The sequence below is a fragment of the Anoplolepis gracilipes genome, chromosome 12 (assembly GCF_047496725.1).
Source record: "Anoplolepis gracilipes chromosome 12, ASM4749672v1, whole genome shotgun sequence".
Taxonomy (NCBI): domain Eukaryota; kingdom Metazoa; phylum Arthropoda; class Insecta; order Hymenoptera; family Formicidae; genus Anoplolepis; species Anoplolepis gracilipes.
The window spans coordinates 1,255,618-1,277,413 of NC_132981.1; the positions used below are offsets into that span (position 1 = coordinate 1,255,618).

Sequence of the window (21,796 nt, forward strand, 5' to 3'; positions counted from 1 at the left end):
TTTTATAAATAAAAAGAAATGCTGAGATTATACCAATTATTAAGAAATAAATCATTTATCTTTGATATAATGAGTTTATGAAGCAATAAGTTTATTTTTCAAAACAAGTAATGACTTAAGCTGCTGGTCGGTTGGTCATTATTATAGAATATATTGAATCTTTCTGAGAAAGAAGTTTTTCTTCGAAGAAAAAATAAATCAATTAACATTATATATTGATTGTTATTTAGTAATAATAATATGTAGACCCGATTTTATGATTAAAGGTTATTTATTGTTTAAATAAAAATATTGTATATTCTAGATTTTATTATTTGTATATAAGAGTCTTCTTGTAATTATTTAAATTAATATAATAAATCTCATAAGTCACAGCTTAGACAGCACAATCAAGACATCCTCAGGATCATCCTGAATATGTCCAGAACAGCTCAGGATATTGTAAGACATTTGTAGAACATTTCAAAATATTATTATATAAATATATTTTATGAAAATTTAACATGGATACATGATTATTTTACATATAATATTTAATATAATTTAAAAGTCTAAAATGTTATATTCTCAGATAGCACACCATGTTCCGGAGAACATCCCTAAAATGTCTCTGGGATGTTTTCTGGATGTTTTTTTTGGATGTCTTTTGAATTTCTAGAGGACATTATTTATATATTATTTGGAAATTATATATAATTGGTTAAATATTTGTAGAACGTTATTTCAAGGTATCATTATAAATATATTTTAAGAAAATTTAATATGCATACATAATTATTTTTATTTATGTATTTAGAATATTTAATGTAATTTAACAGTCTAAAATGTTATACAGTACATCATGTCTAGGATACATTCAGAGGACATCTCGGTGATGTCTTTGGGACGATAAAACGTCTTAGGGATATCTTCAGGACGTTCTTTGGATTTTCAGATAACATTATTTAGAAATTAATTGATAACATGAAAAATTGTATGATATATTTTTTTTACAAAGGAATAAAACTTCTTGACACCTATTGAAAGAAATTATTATATATTTATTTAATAGATTTATTTTTATATATATTATAAAAAAAATTTTTTTATTACTTTCTTATGTAAATCGATCTTAGGATTTCAATCAGACTTCGGTTAAAGTAATTAATTGACCGATCAATAGGTGTTTATGACAACTAATCGGATCTCTGATCGAACTGAGCAGTGGCACTCAATCGATGAACTTTCTAAACTCTAGACTAATCCGAATCAATGATCTGTGTCTCTGGATGAGTCTTGGATTAAATTTGCAGCGATTGAAAGAAGAAAATTCACAGAATCAATCACGTATTAAATTTGTTATAAAATTTATTATAAAACAATATAAAAGGTACTTTATTCTCTAATAACTTTGATTTTTTTTAGATTCAAATAAATAATATGAAATCTTCTAATGATAGTTTTTAATTATACGTATAAATGAATTTGATATGATTTCTGTGTAATAAATTAAGGATTCGTAAATATAAAAATTATTTAAATTACTGTATAAAAATCTATATCTTTTCAGAGAATACAAAATGGATTTTTATTATAAAATATTTTTTTTTAATAATCATGAAAATAATTATAATTATAATGATTGGGAAATAGCACATCTACGAGAACAATATCTGAAAATCAATAATTTCTTTGAAAATGTTGTTCTTTTCTATTCTTTAACAAGTAATAATAAAACAATTATATATTATTTATTTTTTTTTAATAACATTTATAATAATATTGTCATATTATTTTATTATAGATTTCAAATCACATTTTTATATTGAAAGAAATACTTTTGAAGTGTTGATACAAACTTTTGGATTTGAATTATTGAAAAATAATGATTCTCCTAAGTTATCACCAGCTAAGCAATTAGTTATTACCTTGGATTTTTGACAATCAAGAAGCCTTTAGGTTTTTTATTATAGAAATTGCCTAACACATATATGTATATGTACAAATATATATATAGGGTGTTCCATTTTAATTCCTCCAGTGAAATATTTCGAAAAATATGGAAAATTCGAAAAAATGTTTCAGACAAAAGTTGTATGGTTTCTAGGGGGATAAGATGGTGCCATTAGTTTGACCTTGAAAAGTCACATGAAGATCATTTTTAATTTCTTAAATGGAACACCCTATATATTTTTGCATATTCTTGTAGTTTATCTTGAGAGCTTTCCAAAACACTATGATAAAATGTTTTTTCATTAAACACTTTTCGAGTTATAAGGCTTCAAAGTTGCAATATTTTGATATAAAATACAAGATATCTCGTAAAATATTCATTTTACAATTATCTTACCCTAATACTTTTATGCACAGAATAACGAGACAAATCAAGTGGCGTAATTAAAACACATAATTATGTTAAAGTAAAAATGTGTAACTGCAAATTCAGATTTTTTTTTAAAGATAACTATGTATTTTCTTTATACCAATTAATTCGTCTCATTATTCTGTGCATAAAAGTATTAGGGTAAGATAATCGAGAAATGAATATTTTACGAGGTATCTTGTATTTAAGTCAAAATATTGAAGTTTGCAACTTTGAAGTTTTATAACTCGAAAATTCAAGCCCCAATACCCAAAACCAGGGTAGAACGGACTAATCAAGATGTACAGAAAATTTTGTTTGCGTGGATGGAGGATAACAAGACCAATTATTGGAGTGAAGGCCTTAAGTTCTGTCAACTGCAGAAAAATTGCGCCTATCACACTGGAATACGGCAAACTCCTTTTGAAGTCATGTTTGGTAAGTATAATACCTTAACATCCGCGCATGGCTCTCATTGCCAAGTTTATAGGTACGTATTTGTAAATATTGCAGCCTTATTTATTTTAAATTATTAATACTTTAATACATAAGCTCTTTGTTTATTAGTAAGTGAATGTACAGAGGGTTTGACGGCACGATTGAGAAAGGCGCAAAAAGAAGACGACGATCTAAGGAAAATTGTCAAGGCGACGAAGCAGGGATAGATAGACGGTTATATAATCCGAGAGGGAATTTTATATAAAGAAGTATGTGACGACATACAAATGATGATCTCAAGGCTATGCAGATGCAGCTGATAAGGAAAATGTATGAACGAGATCATTTTGGTGTCAACAAGACGGAAATGTTAGTGAAAGCCGATTATTAGATCCCTAATTTATGTCCAAAGGTCGAGGGCGTCATTGCGAATTGTATCGCATGCATTCTAGCGGAGAAAAAGCACGGGAAACAAGAATGCTTTTTTAATCCTGTCAAGAAAGGGAGCGTGCCGTTGAATACATTCCATATTGATCATTTAGGGCCGCTGCCGTCTACTAAAAAAGCTACATACATATTTTGATAGTTGTCGATGCATTCTCCAAATTTACATGGTTGACTAAATTAACAAGCGGCTGAAGTGATTGGTCACTTGAAAAAACAATCATCTGTCTTCGGTAATTTTAGACGAATTATATCGGCTAAAGGCTCAGCGTTCACGTCCATGGAGTTCGAGAGCTACTGTCAAACGGAGGGTATGAAACATATTTTGACGACGACATGAGTACCGCGAGCTAACGGTCAAGTCGAGCGGGTAAATCGCACACTAATACTATTGCTGACTAAATTAGCAGCCCCGAAACACGAATGGTACAAATATCTTGACGTTGCGCAATCATACTTAAATATGACGCCACATAGAAGTATTAGAACGACGCGTTTTCGAATATTATTTGGAGTAAATCCATATGTCCGTGACGATCTCTGCATTAGAGAGCTGTCAGAAGAAAAAGAAGATATCGCTTTGTTTGATGACGATCAAGAGAAACTACGGCAGCAAGCTAAGGAAAGTATTATAAAGATTCAAAAGAAAAATAAACGGAACTTTGATAAGAAGAAAAAAACGGTTCTTTGTTATCGCGAAGGAGACCTAGTAGCCACCAGACGTACTCAACAAGGTCCTGGACTCAAGTTGGCTTCTAAATATCTTGAGCTATATGAGGTTATAAAAGTTTTGCATAATCATCACTATGCTTTACGCAAAATTGGCAAACACGAAGGACCTCATGAAATATCGTCAGCAGTGGATTACATGAAGCCGTGGATCAATGACGATGAAGATGACGATGAAGAAATTTCTGAGCCGGGCGAGAAGGATGGAGATTGCGAGTATTCGGGTTGAGCACTCGATCAGGACGGCCGAATGTAGGAGCTTTTATTCTTTCCGCGAGCGTTAGTGTTAACAACGAAAATTAAAAGTACAATATAACATTGTGCGAAATCGGGGATTAAAAGGACCAACCAACTCTTTTTTTCACACCTCCTTCCGCATTCTGTTCCCTCTAGCATATGATTGCAGAGGATCTTTATCTGCAGTCATAGGGACCTACTTTCTAATGTCGGTTCTGAACGACCTAGATAGAGGGAGTTTTAGTGGCAAGATACTCTTCGGTGGGTTACCATCCGAGAGGTGGCGATCAAATTAAATCGAATAAAAATTCGAAATTTCTGGTCGGATTTGAACCCGAGATCTTAGGCATAGTGAGCAGACGCTCAACTCACTGCGCCAAAATCGCACCACGCGAAATCGGTAATAATTGCTCGGATATATAATAGCGCACGAGCGAGCAAATGAGAGTCGTTGTTGAGAGCTGAGGGTTGAGGGTCGTACTAATAAACAATAAACATGAAGAACCGTTGAATCAATTTTTTTTTCGAGTCGAGTTTTTTGTTCTCTCGTTTCGATCACTGCTGTGAAATCTTTGATACCGTGTATTTTAAAAATGTATAAATACATTATTATACCACAATATTTATATAATATCTGTCGTTTTTCCTCTTCGGTGTATGCGAAAATCATGGTTTTTTACATTCTTCATTCTCTCAAAAACCTGATGAAATAAAGTATTTTTACAAATTTGAATGTATCACATCCAAATTTATTTAAAAACTTACACCACAAACCGTAAAAAAATTCTTATACAATGTCACCGGAAAACATTTATGGAAGAAAATTTTACAAGACTTTATTCCGGTATAATTAACTGGACGCTCTGCCCATCTTCAGAAAAAACAAATTTGGAATCTTTATAACGCAAAAGATTCGCAGATCTTTGAATAGACCACGCTTTATAACCGAGTTTATAAAATAACGGTAATTGATTAAATCCACCAGCAATAGCCAATGAATCGTTGTAATCCCATTGGTAATCCATCAGCTTGTGCGCATGTCTCTTCTTCGGTGTTTTTACAATCGAATCTTCCAGCATCATAGATTTTGTAGGCAAAGTCACTCGGCCTTCTAATAAAGCCAGAAAATATTGCACCTGAAAAAAAAATTTGGAAAACTTTTTATCGCGTGCAAAGTATGTACAATTTAATAATCACAACAAAATTAATAAAATAAATTGTAGTTTTGCAATTATATATTTTTTCTTTTATAATTCTTTATTATTTACAAATACAATTAAAATATAATGCAGTTTTGAATACGTAAGAGACCGATTATTAAAAGAAATAAAGAAAATTTTGTAAAAATAATACATATAGATAAAGTAATAAATAAATAATTGTATCCAAATTAACAGAAATTAGTTAAATTTTAATATAAAAGTATTATATGTTATCTCTAGTTCAAACATTGTAATTGCATTAAAATTATAATTGCTATGCTAATTACATACTCATACAACGTAGAATATTGCCGCAATGTTGCTGCAATATTCTGTACTATATGGAAAGTTATGTCCAGATTCACTGTATTGTATAATATAAATAAATAATTTATGATAAATAATTTGTTATACCTGCATATGAAACATAGGAAACGGCACAACGATTGTAGGTATACCAACAATGCACATCGATGGATGCTCGATGTTGATGAGATGTTTGTAAAGCGGCGTTACATAATTATCGTCAATATGTATGCCACAATTCTCGTTCAAAAAAGGAAAATTGTATTTATATCCAGTACAAAAAAGGAAAAAGTTAATGTCATCGACAGTAGTTCCGTCTCTAAGATGAAATGTAGTTTCGTGTATACTTTCGATACCAGCCACTTGTATCATATTCGATGGTAAGGGACTTGTTAATCTGTAGAAAAAGAGAGAATAAATTAAATTAATTTTAAACCGTCTCTTTCTCTAATTCTATATCTAAAGATTCAGTTACATAAAAAAATCTTAGTTATTTTTTTATATGTTTATAATTAAGATCATGCTCAGTCAGGATTTTGGAACAAAAATCGATTTTTGGATTTTGACATTTTCTGTAAGTATAACATTTGAAGAATATTCCTTGTCACTTTCAAAGAAATTTGAATAAAATTGACGGAGTTATAAGCATTCAAAGTATGCTCCGCGCTCGATCGTTAGGAGCAAGTGGAGTAACTGCACGGCAAAGTAGAATGCTTCGTCGGTAACATCAAATTGATGTTTTAGAGGCTACAATTTCTTCCAAAAATTTATTATACGGGCCTGAAATGATTCTATGTAAGTTAAAAAATGAATATTTTACTTAAGTGTAAACCTGTTTTGAAACTTTAAACGTGTTTTTCTCAAAACCGTATTTTTAAAATCGGTGATCAAGATAGCTCGAAAACTACTACATCAATTTATTTCAAATTTTACATGCTTATTTTAGATATAAAAAACTAGTCCTTGAACAAAGAATTTTTTGCTATATATAGCATTTTTTAACTGACAAAAAACGAGCAATTTTTCATCGAAAATTCAAATTTAGACATTTGCCGTTTTGTCCCAACTCAATATTACGGAAACTGTTCGTTCAAGGACTAGATAATTTAATATAATAAATTTTTGCGAATTTTTTATTTCGGATGATCTAAATCTGAGCAGCAGTGGTCACCATAAAACAAGTGTTTCAAAGGGACCTCCGAAAGAATTGTCATATCTTTTTTATTTATTAATATTTTTTAATAAAAAAATCATGTAAAATTTGTAAAAACATACTCTCTTTAAATATAAAAACTTTTTTTTAAGTTTTACAGTTTTTGTGAAAAAAATTCCCAAAATCACGTTTTTTTTGGCTTCCTGATTGAGCATGACCTCTTAATTGCTCACCTATCATGATTATGACTTAAATACACGCAAGCAGCGTAATCAGATAACTCGATTCCTATATCAATGCCGGATGAAGATGCACCTAATACTAATACTTTTTTTCCCAAAAACTTGTCAGGCTTTCTATAGTCATGACTGTGCAGTATTAAACCCGGAAAACTATCGATACCGGGTATAGTCGGTATATAAGGCTCGAAATAATGTCTGAAGAAGATTGAAAAAATATTTGTCTTATGTCACAAAATCAAAATCAATAAAACATGTAATAGTATGTGACTAGATTTACCCGTTACAAATCATAACTGCATCAAAGTACCGGAGTTCCGTTTCGTTTGTTTTTAATTTTTTCACTTGCACAGACCACTTTTCTGTATTACAATCTTCGGCTAATTCATATCGAACGTGTTCAACTCTTGTGTTAAACTAAAAAAAAATTAATTGATTATTGGATAAGCAATTAACTCTTTTTAATTATTTTCAATATTAAAATATAATTACCTGAATATGTCGACATATGTCAAAGTGCTGGGCGTAATCTCTCAAATACTTTAAAATCTCTTGATGACTTACGCAGCAAGGTTCTTGTGCTTCCATTGTAATATAATCCGGAAAATTCATAATCTTTGCAGGTAAATTGGTTCTAAAAAGATAGAAAAGAAATACTATACTTAATTCTATTTTTATTAGCAAAAGAGTAATTTCAGAATATAAAAAAAATATCTGGTTTTATTATATTTTTAACAAAAAATATTTTTTTTTATTTTACTATTTGTGTATTAAGTTATTTAAGATAAAAAAATAATCTAGCTCATATTTATTAAAATATTTATTAAATTATTAATAAAACAAATTTCTAGTTTAAATTATACAACATATTGTAAAAGCATCATTAATTCTTTTTATAGAGTTAAATCAAACCTTAGATTCTGGTACATGCTGGAATGAATCGGTAAGCCATTTTCATCGAAGCCGATTTGCTCTTTATAAACCCATGTACCTCCTATTTCATTTGTTTGCTCGTAAACTGTTGTTTCGAATTTCGTATTTGCCGCCAAATGTCTGGCTGCACACAAGCCAGCTGCGCCAGCGCCGACCACACAAACCTTGATTTTGCCTTCTTGATCCGCCATTTGTACATACGCAATCCACGTATATCTTATTACTCTCCTGAGATGACGACTATGACTGCGTTCCGATATTCACTGCCAGTACTGAAAATCTATAATTTACGTCACGTACACTATAGATTTTCAGTACTGGAAGTGAATATCGGAACGCGCCTTATATGGACGTGTTCGAAACACAGACTATACTATAACTAGACCGCTAACTTCCTTATATATTAGACCTAAAAAGTGACCCCGAAAAATATGTACAACATTAGTAGGATAGAGAAAAGGAAGGGATAGATATATAATATGGCTATTAAAGAAAACTCGTGTATGAGTGACATTGCTTTAAATTCAACCAATCAGCGTGACTATCATCCTACTAATGATGACGCTTGCGCATAAGTTTGTACATACTTTTCGGTGTTATGTACAAACTTATGTTTGTGGTTTGAAAACAAGTTCAGTTACTGTCAGTAAAACGAGTGCAGTTGGCAGCAGTGAAAATTACTGATGCTGCATTTCGATTTTACTGCACAGACTTCTATATATAACTAGATTGCTAACTCCGGCAAAATACATAACACCGAAAAGTATGTACAAAACTTATGTGTATGCGTCATCATTAGTAGGATAGTCACGCTGATTGGTTGAATTTAAAGCAATGTCACTCACACATAAGTTTTCTATAGTAGCCATATTATATATCTATCCCCTCCTTTTCTCTATCCTACTAATGTTGTACATATTTTTCGGGGTCACTTTTTAGGTCTAATATATAAGGAAGTTAGCGGTCTAGTTATAGTATAGAAGTCTGTGTTCTACTGCCAGTAAAAGCCAGTGAAGTTAAGAGTAAAGGTAAGAGAAAACAGGTGAATGATCCCAATAAATATAATTTTTCATTAAAGGAAAAGAAGTGTTGCAGAAGGTATGTAAGTATTTATTAAATATTCTTATAATACTAAATACCCAGATAACACAAGCTATTCGAAAAGAATTCATTTTGATGTCACCAATTTTGAGTCCGTTTTGAAATACATATAGAATACATTTTATAAAATGTATTCTATAAGCTATTCAAAAAGAATTCATTTTTATGTCACCAATTTTGAGTCCCTTTCGAAATACATATAGAATGCATTTTATAAAATGTATTCTATATGTATTTCAAAACGGACTCAAAATTGGTGACATCAAAATGAATTCTTTTCGAATAGCTTGTGTTATCTGGGTACATTACTAAATTTATATATAACTCATACATAGGTAATATACTTATTATAAGAACAAATCTATTCTAACCTCTGATTTATTCCTTGCTTTCTTTCTCTTCTTTATTTTGTGGATTATAGTATGAAAAAGAAATTCTATATTATATCTATTGTAATGTATTTGCAACACTTCTTTTCCTTTAATGAAAAATTATATTTATTGGGATCGTTCACCTGTTTTCTCTTACCTTTATTCTTAACTTTACTGGCTTTTACTGGCAATAGAATCGAAACGCAGCACCAGTAATTTTCACTGCTGCCAACTGCACTCGTTTTACTGACAGTAACTAAGCTTGTTTTTGAACACGTCCAATGATGGGAATTTGATTTTTGTTTTTCTACGTTTCTACGTTTTGGACGAAATATTCGAGATATTTATGTTATTTCTTAAGGATTTCAAGATTATTAGCTAATATAAAAAAATATAAAGATAATTTTAGTTTGACACACCTTCACTGACGACTCGTCGGTTATGCAGAGCACGATTCCAGCCAGTAAACGATACTAAAAATCTATTATGTACGATGCGTTGTGTAGTATACAATAAAAAATTTTGCGTCTATAAAATTTTTTTTAGTTACCACGTTTTAATTACTACTTTAATGTAAAATTAACATACAGTTAATATGTTATTATTTTTATAATATTTTCATGTATTACATTTATATCAATTTCATAACTTAACGCTTTTGTGTTATGTCATCTCTTAGAAATAGAATATTATTTTGAGTGCTTTTAACATATCATCAACAAACATTTCAAACAATCAACATGTTTCAAAATCAGTTTAACATTCTAAGAAAAGTTAAAATAAATTTTCGAATAATCGTAAACTTTAAAATGTTTTGTGTCAATTACTTAAAATTTCTAGTTTGTTAATAAGTAACACACAATAAATGAATTATTTTAACTTAAAGTTTAGAAGACTTACTGAAACATGCAAGAAACGTTAAAATTAGCATTTTATTTCTTATGTATATATATTGGAAAGATTAGTCGTCTACAGATAAAATGCAAATATTGAAATATTTTCGTTCACTTTGGAAAATAATGCACAATTTCAAAATTAATATTTCTCAAAATTAATATTTAAATCTGTACAACATACTAATAAGTAATTAAGTAAAGTAGCACAGATTCATAATAAACTACATTTTTTATAACGTTTATCCTTTTATATTTTACGAGAACTCGCACAAAACGGAAAAGTAATAAACCACAAAAGATAGAGAAAATATAATCGCGGTTGCTCCAGATTTCTAACTATATTATTCTTTCATTATCGCGGTTCGATAACGCGAAAGATAAGTAAATACGTTCAAATATCATGTGATTGTTTTACGTTACTCGGGTCTTCTTACGATAAAAATTTATCATCGCAGCCACATGCTCGCGAGGTCAAACGAAATCACGCAGTAAAATATGTTGTTCAACAATTTGTTTAAATTAATACGTATTTCAAAACTTTTATATTTTTGATAGAAAACTGCTGGACTTTCATTAAAAAATATTTTTTAACAAAATTTACTATTTTACATTTCTAAAAATTAAAAGAAAGGAGAAAATTTTTATTCTTCCAACATTTACAATACATTGTTCGACATATTACATTTAAAATACACATTCTATATTTCAACAACATTTATTAGTCGTAAAAATGTATTATCTTTTCAGTATGAACAAATACTTTTTTTTAAGCTACGATCTGAAATATACTGACAATGCTGACAATCTATAATATACGTGACGTTAGTTATAGATTTTCAGCTCATAAGGGGATCCTAAACCTGTATTATCGATATTTTTATTATACTAGAACATTACAAGCACGCGCTTTGCGCGTGCCACGCATATTTCCATAAATACATACACAATATATAAAAAATATAAACATATAAACACACACACGAGATAAATGTGAGTTGCACGCACTTGTAATATTCTTATCTCTCTCTAGAAAGGCATATTATTGACATTGCTGTTGTTTTTAAATATATATATGATAATATTTATACACATTTACACATACACACATACGTACATACAGGGTAAAAAATTTTGTGTTAAATTTAACACATTTCTCGTGTCCCAATTTATCTACTCTAAATTTAATGTTAATTTAACAGAAGGCAAATATGTAAACAAATAATATGTAAAAAATTAACACAAAAATGTGAATTAGTGCAAGATTTACTTGTTAATTGTGTTGTCTTAGAAACGGTGAATATTGACTCAATGCAGAAAAGTTAAAATAACATAACAACAGTATGTTATATTAACATAAGAGTATGTTAAAAATTTAACAAAAATTTCTACACGAGAAAATTTTAACAAAAATACAAAATATTTTTTACCGTGTACATACATCGACATTATACAATATTATTACTTTTAATACCTAATATATTCCTTCTTTTTTTATCTATTCTTTTTCTATTTTAAATAAAGCATATAAATATAATAATATAATAATATAATAATATAATAATATAATAATATAATAATATAATAATATAATAATATAATAATATAATAATATAATAATATAATAATATAATAATATAATAATATAATAATAAAATAATATAATAATATAATAATATAATAATATAATATAATATAATAATATAATAATATAATAATATAATTATAATATAAATCTTATAATTCTGTATCTGTTTTTGATTAATGTTTTTTGATCAACCTATTCGTAATAAAAAAATCCGTGAAAGATGTAATTATGTGTATATTTGTGTGTGTCTGTGTGTACATATAATTATTATATATATATATAAATTTTTATAAAGTGTTTTATGTTGAAAGAAATATAAATTATTATTATAATTAATATAATTATTATAATTATTATTATTATTATATCTAACACTCTGCTTTTTAAATTTGGTAAAGAATAATTTTCATTAAGTATAATAATAACAATAATAATAATCTGTTTCGTTCTGGAAATAAATTTTTTTTAAAAACATAATCATAATATAGAAAAATAGAAAATAGAAAAATTATTGGTAAATATTCACATAAGGTCAGCCTCTTCAGAACTTAATGACCTTGACATATATTATGAAGGTCATGATCCCGAGTAACATTCAAAAGGTTTTAGCCGTCGCTCGTTGTTTGTTAAAAAGTTATGAACAAAAAAATTTTATAAAATATATGTAATTTTTGGACACTACTTTATATATGTATAAAAATTGTAATAAATATTTCACTACATACTGCAGTAAATATTATTAACTCTTTTAAAGAACAATAGGTTTAATCTTGTTAAAATGTCTCGGACAGTATTATTTTAGAATATATGTTATCAAAGTTATCAACGTTTTACTGCAAATTTATTTATTTTGAATGAACTACTTGATATTAATTTTTATTAATAACACATATTTTCAATATTTTCGTAACATACACACACACACACACGGGGGGAGGGCAAGGGGGGCTTTCGACCCCGCCTCCTCCCGCACCCACCCCATCCACCTTGTTTCGCGTAGAAAGTTGCAAACCCATATGAACTTTGCTTTGTTTTGCAACGTATATGCGAAGCGAGGTGGACGGGGCGAAAAGGGGGGCCAAAGGCCCTCCCTTGCACCCCCGCCCGTGTGTGTGTGTTTGTATATTATGAAAATATTTAAAATATATATCAAGATAAAGTAACAAAAACAATAATTATGGCATTGCGAAATGAAACATTTTTTGTTTATAACTTTCTAATAAACAACGAGCGACGGCTAAAACCTTTTAAACGTTACTCAGGACAGTGGCCTTGACAATATATGTCAGGGTCATTGACTTCTGACAGGGCTGACCTTATGTGAATATTTACCTTAATTTGAAATTATAATTAGTATATTTTTTTGTTTACTTATATTAATAATTTTTAAACTTAATTTAATTTAAAATTTTTATTAATAAATTTTTTCTTCTCTTATAATAATGTATTCAATTCATTAAATTCTTCTCTTATAAATAATAAATATAAATTTTATAATTCTGCATCTGTAAAAATATGACATAACATTATTGCAAAGAGCAAATCTCCAAAGGACTTTTTGTCTTAGTTTCTCGGTTCGCTACACGCTTCTAAAGTTTTGCCATTTAAATTGGGGACACCCTGTATAAAACATCCTGGTGTGTATATATTGTCATTGATTAAACATAATGTTTATGCACGTGTATTTTCTTCATAATGTTGAACATATAATATGGATATAAAATGATTTTATTCCATTTTTGTAATGCATCAACTTTTTACATCCATGTGGTATCGTATTAAATAGCTGTTTTTATCTTGGGATGAATTTTACATGAAGCGGATGAGAAGGACGAATTATTAAATCGGCCCTGAATCGAACATCCTTCAAGTATTCAACGGGCTCTAAGTAAAAATTGTGCACCAAAGAAGCTACCATAGCCTTTAATTCTAGCATGGCGAATCGTTGACCTACAATTCGAAGTTTATCAAAAACTATCGACATGAAGAGAAACGAAAATCGCGAACAATTCACCTATGCAATTCCTCGGTCCTGCGCTGAACGGTAGATAAGAATAAGAATGACGATTCTGTAGCTTTTCAGGCAAAAATCTATCCAGATCAAATACTTCTGGATTTGGCCAAAAATTGGGGTCTCTGTGAACTCCGTAGATATTAAGATGTAAGAGTGTTCCAGCAGGTATGACATATGACTCTAAAAAGCGTATTATAAAATTACAAAATATTAATATTTACAAATATAAGAATTCTTTTGAGAAATAAAATGTACATAATATTGTGTTTTAAAAATGTGAAAACAAATTAAACCTATTTTACATTTAATAATATACGTATATGTTACATTATTCATTGTGGCATGTATAAAAATATTGTGTATGCAGTAAGAAAAGTGATTAATTACGAAATTTTACATCTTCCGTAGTGTTTCGTGATATTAAAAAAACGCTGGGATACAAACGTAGCGTTTCCTTTAAACATCTCTCTAAATATGATAAATTTTACAATGATTTCATCGTAAGTTTTTCTCCGTTCTCTTGCATCACAGTATTGACTTCAATCCTCACACGCTCCTGTATCATTGATAATAATTGAATGATAATAGTTGAAATGTATTTTTTAATATTTTGATTTTATATGTATAAATACAAAGAAATTCTTAATAAATTCACATAAATTTTTTTGTATATTTATTTTAAAAATTGTTTTATTTTTTCGGAAGATAGAAACTGAATATATATATATATATATATATATATATATATATATATATTCCGGCAATGCTTACGTAATTAAAACATATAATTATGTTAAAGTAAAAATGTGTATCTGTTAGTTGCAAATTCAGATTTTTTCTTAAAGATAACTACGTGTTTTAATTACACCACTTGATTCGTCTCATTATTCTGTGCATAAAAGTATTAGGGTAAGATAATCGAAAAATGAATATTTTACGAGATATCTTGTATTTTATGTCAAAATATTGCAACTTTGAAGCCTTATAACTCGAAAAGTGCTTCACGATAAAACATTTAATTATAGTGTTTTGGAAAGCTCTCAAGATAAGCTACAAGAATATGCAATAATATATAGGGTGTTCCATTTAAAAAAATCGATGTGATCTTCACATGACCTTTAAATGAAAATTCAAGGTCAAACCAATGGTATCATCTTATGGCCCCCTCGACCTACAACTTTTGTTGCAAACTTTTTTTCCGGCAACGCTTACTTTTCGAGATATTTCGCTGGAGAAATTAAAATGGGACCCTGTATATGTATATACAGGGTATTCCATAACTATTAATTAATATTTTAGAGGGTGAAAAAAGTGAAATTTTGAGCAAAATGTTCCTTTTCCGATTTTAGCTCACACCATTATTTACCGAGTTATTAAGAGTTATGGGTACTGTGCAATGGAAATTTGAAGTGTATGTATTACTTTGAATAAAAGTTTGAATTTAAATAATATATTGTAATATTTAAAGAAATACCTGGATATCTTTGTGTTCAGCTAATAGTAATAAAGCAAACGTTATGCCCATCGTTACAGTATCATGACCCTGTAATCATCGTCATATCGAGGGTTTTATAACAATCCCAAAATCGCAACTTTACAAGAAATAAGAAAAAACAGTTTAAGATTCGCATTTGATATACATAAAAATACGTTTAAATATTTATTTCTATTATTAGTACACAGCTTTGTCATATAAGATGCAAAGCATATAGAGCTTTATGTATGTGTCTTAATATCTCATTTTTTAGAAAATTGAAGATATACCTGTATGTTACGTAACTTTCGATATGTATATCATTATAGGTTTCTAGATAATAAATGTAAAAAATTTTTAAAAATTACAAATACGTACCTCAAATATAAAGGTATCGACTTCTTCTCTGATGTCCAAATCAGTTAAATCCTTCTCGGGATGCCGCTATTAAAAGATCCAACATGGCTAGCCGCTTTTTTTAACTAGAAATAAAAAAACACAATAGCATCAAATTAATTTTGCAACAGACGTATGTTGCATAATTACATGTGATTATGTGTGTTTAATATAAATATTACAACAATAATTTTAGATTGCGCAATCGAACTTAAATTAGAAGCTTTCGCATTTTTGATACGTACTTCCAAACACTTCAACATCATCTATGTTCGCCTCTTTGTCACTTTCAAGGTGTTTCAAGTACCGACCATTAGTGCGTTCGTGATAAAGTTTTTTTTCCGCGATTATCTACACACACAAGTATGATATTAGATTTTTAAAATGATTTTTTTTTTGTATTTAATAGCAATAGCAATATTGTACTGTATCATAAATATTAATAGTATAATGTGTTATTAATATTTTTGATTAATCATGTAATCTTGCAGTACGAAGATTACGAGATTTATTGTAATTTTATAAAAAAAAAGAGTTTAAAGTATTAAAATAACATTTAAAACGTACTTTTTCCGTAAATCCATGCAATATTTTCAAGACTTTTTTTTGCTTTTTTCCTTGTGGCAACAATGCGAATAACAAATCACTGTCAAACCAAGGCCTCAATATTCTGAATCGTATTTCCAAAAGGTTATATAATTGGAATAATGTAATTTTGTAAAAACCTTATTTAAGACCATTATAAAATCTTAGAGAAACCTTATGTAATTATTAAGTAATCACAAATGATAGGATGATAGAAAATGCAAATAAAATTTAAAATCTATCTTACAAAAAAGGTATGTATGAATTTGCTGAAAACATTGTAATTTTTTTACATATAGATTTGTTGTTTAATTTTTGATCATTTATCTTTAGATTTTATTACACATAACATTTTTTTTAGTTTAACGATTGCACAATATTTATTTTAAAATAAAATATTCAGCGGAGTAAATTAAAATATTTTGATTGCTAATATTTTAATTATCTACTTAAACAGCATGACGGGGACGTCTTATACTAATTGTTTACTATTTGTTTATCTTTACGTGACTATTAAACAATTAATCTATTTTGCAAAATGTATATATATATTTATATTATAACTTAACTTAAAGGATTAAGGTATATTACAATTATTAACTGTATTCACATAAATTATTATATATTATTATAAATATTATATATTCATAAATTACCTATAAACCATCAGTTCGATTATGTCGTGTATCGCATTTCAATACTGTTGCTGGAACTCGCCAAGGTTTTGCAGAGAAGTACCCATGGCAGTTTCTAAGTGCATTTATTATATAAGAAAAAAATAAAATTGTAAGATTATTATAGCTTAATATTTCATGGATAGTTTTAAAAAAATCAGATATTATATATATATATATATATATATATATATATATATATATATATATGTGTGTATATAAAATAAATAGAATAAAGATATATATATATATATATATCTTTATCAGCAACGATAGTATAAGAATAAACTTCTTCACTTAAGCTATTTATTATTTAGGAGAATGATTATTATGGATATTGTTATGTAAAATAAAATTTTTATATGTATATACATCACAAGACAATAAGAATTTCACAGAAATCTTACCGCATATCGTATTTAATGTATATTCGCTAATAAATGGTAATAAATTTTTTACAACTATTCCTCCAACATCCTTCAACGATTTTGTCATGCAATTGCTCTCTTTGATCAAAATATCAACAAATTGATTCAATATAGCAAAATGAAACGCAGGTGTTAATATCTTTCGCCGTGTTTGCCACTTAGTGCCTAAAACAAAAACATCATAACATAATATTGAGCCATAAAAGAAATATAAATTTCATTATATAATTTTTTCTCCCAATTTAATGTTTAATTGTCCGATTCTTCTATAATATTAATTATCTTAAATTTATTTTTTTTGTATTGCAATAATTAAACTTCCTCTTTAAACTTCCTTCTTATGAAATTTTTATATTAAAAGGATTTACAAGTATTAACGTAAATTTTATTATTATTTTGTAATTAAAATTTTATGGGTTGATATAAAATTAAAGAATTAAACTAAAACGTAATAAATAATAATATTTGATTTAATTGAAAATCTTCTTTAATTGAAATATCTATTACTTCTATTCATACTTAAGAATATATACATACATGTATCGCGGAAAATTATCTCATTACGATTATAATCTCACTTGTAAATTTTAAAAAATTTGTTTTTACAACAGACAAGTTGAATAAATTTATTGTTCAAGATAATATTCAAATCTATTTATAATATTTTATTTGATTTTGCACAATAGAAATAAGTCGATAACAAATAATAGTAAAGTAGGAATAAAGTACAGTTATAAGTTAATTACGTTACCTCCACTAGTGAGAAGACCTGTACGCAACCAAGGATGTAACGTGTCATATATACGACTTTTCTCATGCTTGACGCTACTTAATATCGTCTGAAATCACTGAAAATATACATATATTAAGAGAAAAATATCAGTTTATTATGTATCCAAAATCTTAAATATATAAATAACTTATTAATCTCAAATTTTTATTTAATCTCGATCAAGTATAAGTATATTGTTTTACGTCATCTTTTTTAAGGAATTTTTTTTATAAATGATTTTTATACAAAGAGCAAGAATTCTAAATCTAGTTAAATGATAATCTAGTTAAATGATAATTTCAACAGAGAATGGAATTTTTCTTTATTACTTCCAGATCATCTGGATGACGGATAGACACAACAGGTATGACATAAGCACATTTTAAAAATCGGATAGTACTCATTACTCAGGTTACACAACCAGTTCCATTGTTCCTCTGAAAAATTAATACAAAAATTTTGCAAGAGTTAATTTTATCATTTTCACTGTTACTTTATCAGATATGTTGAAAACTAATGATAATTAAAAAAGTGAATTGCAAATGAATATTACAAAGAGAAATGCTAATTGTAAAATGAGTAATATGCAGGCAATAATTATGATAGATATATGTTGCAGAGCAGAGATTATTTATGAATTTAACTTTTACTTGTATGTGTATTAATAACAGATCACTTGTCATTTAATGTAATTTTGTACATGCTTGCTGAACAGAAGATTAGCAATATATTGCCAAGAATCGGGAGGGTCGGTGGTCCTGGTAAAAGATTAATAAGTCGACCGTTTCTTCCATGATGCACATAATAATTGTACACCAATAAAATAAACATAAACAATAACAATATGATGATAAACATTGTTTCTTGACGTGATGTTCTTGTTTAATTAAGCTTGGTCTTTTTCAGCTTCCCGTTTCTCTGGTTCATAGATCACACGTGTCACAAAATAAATTATTTGACGACAAAATGAACAATTACCTTGTTGTTCTAATATGTTAATCTATATAGATGTTATTCTAAATTTGTTAATCGTAAACGAAGAGTGAGAGAGAGAAGAAGAAGAAGAGAGAGAGAGAGAGAGAGAGAGGAATCATAACATACATTAATCGTATATTTGTTTACAGTTAAGAATTTTAAAGAGCTATAAATAAATATGATAAATTTGTTTATTATAATGAAAAATAATTATTTGCGTATTAAATTTTGGAATAAAAAATTTTTTTTTTTGTAGACCATTATTCATAACACAGGACCACAAAAAAAATGGGTCGGAAATTTACATTGACCGGACATGGTGTCTGGCAAGGATTTTGGGTCGATAAATCCGAATTTAGAAGCTATTTTGCCCTAACTGGATTTCCGTATTAGTAAAAAAAGTGAAAAAAATACCTCAAAAATATTTATTTCAACCAGATTGGCAGGGATGCGGATTTTTTGCAATTCTCTTTCATATCACCGAAAAATATACTATTCTTACTTTAAAAAGTGCAATTGCATACTTGCCGTGTCATTTTTTGTTCTACAGTCTGATTTTTTTATACAGAAAATCAAGACTCTCACAGATACGAATTCAAATATATTTACATACTAAATCCTATATCTTTATATGAACACACTTTATATGAATTCTATCGCTTCTCATCGTATTTGGAGTGATCTTTATATATATATATATATAAACATAAGAGAAAAAGAGAAATTGCGGAAATGTTTTTCATCAAGATGCATGACAATGCGATTAACTTACAGAAGGATATCGAAAATTTAAACCCAATTTACAATAACATCATAAAATATTTTTAGATGTTCGTCTTTGCGTCTGTTTGTTATTGTACGTGTGACTGTTAGTCGACTTTCTGACGTGTAAGTTTGATGTCCGATCTGTAATACCTCAACCGTCAGTGTCAAACAAGGTATGCTTCACATGTTCTCTTATGCGAAGGAGGACTGTTAATCTTGTCATTACGAGAGTATTTATTCTTCATATATCTAAACAAGTACATTATGCCAAACTTCTTTTATAAAAAATTTGTATTACAGAATTGAAAATAACCTAAACCAAAGATCGAAACGTCGTCGATGTCAACCTTTTAATAATAAATTTGATTTACCAGTTTGGTCGCATAAATAAATCATTGTATTATATATATATATATATATATATATATATATATATATATATATATATATATATATATATATATTAACCCTCTTCGAGTGCCTATCCTCTTTTTCCTACATCAAACTACTATCAACTACATTTAGAGAACATGCAAACGTAATAAAATTAAACAAAAATATTTTTAAGGATGTTTAGCACCTACAATCGGAGCAAAAAGTAGTCGTAATTGACGAATATATACTTTTCTCATATATCTTAATATATGATTATTATACAGATTGCATAAAATCTTATTATTTATTCATAGCTAGAGTGTAGAAATGTATTTTCGAACTTCTGTTGCTTTTTTTCGGAGAATTTTCGTGTTTCTTAAATTATAATGAGAAACTTTTATCATTGACGGTACCGCGATTTCAACATTACAGCACAAAATTTGAATTATAAACATAAAAGAATTTACTCGTACAGAGTAATTCAAAATGTCAGAATAAAAATTATAATAGTGAATAATGACAAAATATAGAAGATTTTTAACTATTTCTTTGATAAATTTAATAATTTGTCATTTTTTCGAGAAGAAAGAAATGTAGCAACATGATAATTTTTCATAAGTTGGTCAAATTGCAAATTGACATATGAGGCCTAGTCGCTTCTCGCTTACACGTTTGTATATGTATAGAGGCTTCTTCAGATGAAAAGATAGGTTATTTAAAATGTCAAAAGAAGGCTCAGCTGAATGCTATGTTGCCACGTTTTCACAATATATAATATGTCATCTCGGATAATAGGACGAAATTGAGAAAATTATATTCAATATCTTTTGAACTCAGTCAGTACTTGGCCAAAATTATGTGATCAAATATTTCCTCTATATTTCAACTATACTTTTGCAAATTTTGAATAAATTCCTATTATTATTTTTATCTATTTTAGCTTTTAAATCAACACGGGTTTTTTATAAGATAGAAAATCTGCAATCGTATCAATTTAAAGACTAAAAGGGACAGAAATAATGATATTTATATTTATTTATATAAATAATTATATTTATAATTATATTAATACTTTTACTTATAATTAGATCCACAAAATAATTATATTTATAATAATATCGACGGGTAAATTCATTGCAAATTAAAATCCTTATAACTTTGATTGCTTCAGTGAATCAACTCCAGGCTTTTTATAAGTTTTTGAACATGTATCAGAACAATCTGTGCAAATTTTATTAAATTCCTATATTTTTAAAAATAGGTACTAAACATCCTTAAAATGATTTATATGCAAAATTTTATGACAGTATTGTATTATAATATTTTTTACGATGAGCAATGTCAAGCAACAGAGTGGGCAGAG

The 21,796-nt window shown here is 28.1% G+C and overlaps 1 protein-coding gene and 1 pseudogene across 7 annotated transcripts; both read right to left on the reverse strand.

The window, feature by feature from the left end:
• Positions 1 to 5,025: 5,025 nt before the first annotated feature.
• On the reverse strand, positions 5,026 to 10,685 carry LOC140671690 (uncharacterized). 7 transcript variants are annotated; one of them, XM_072903221.1, is made up of 8 exons: positions 10,572 to 10,685; positions 9,914 to 9,975; positions 8,002 to 8,302; positions 7,582 to 7,723; positions 7,370 to 7,506; positions 7,084 to 7,287; positions 5,806 to 6,094; positions 5,026 to 5,325 (listed from the first exon to the last, which is right to left on the reverse strand). In XM_072903221.1, exons 3-8 carry the CDS (start codon positions 8,211 to 8,213, stop codon positions 5,026 to 5,028), a joined length of 1,284 nt encoding a protein of 427 aa, XP_072759322.1. In that variant the 5' UTR covers positions 8,214 to 8,302; positions 9,914 to 9,975; positions 10,572 to 10,685. The 7 variants fall into 7 exon arrangements, with proteins under 7 accessions (XP_072759322.1, XP_072759317.1, XP_072759316.1 ...); XM_072903216.1 differs by lacking the exon at positions 10,572 to 10,685 and adding an exon at positions 10,395 to 10,534 and having other exon boundaries at positions 8,002 to 8,197; XM_072903215.1 differs by lacking the exon at positions 10,572 to 10,685 and adding an exon at positions 10,395 to 10,534 and having other exon boundaries at positions 8,002 to 8,200.
• Positions 10,686 to 13,078: 2,393 nt separating this feature from the next.
• On the reverse strand, positions 13,079 to 19,341 carry LOC140671691 (cytochrome P450 4C1-like; annotated as a pseudogene).
• Positions 19,342 to 21,796: the final 2,455 nt, after the last annotated feature.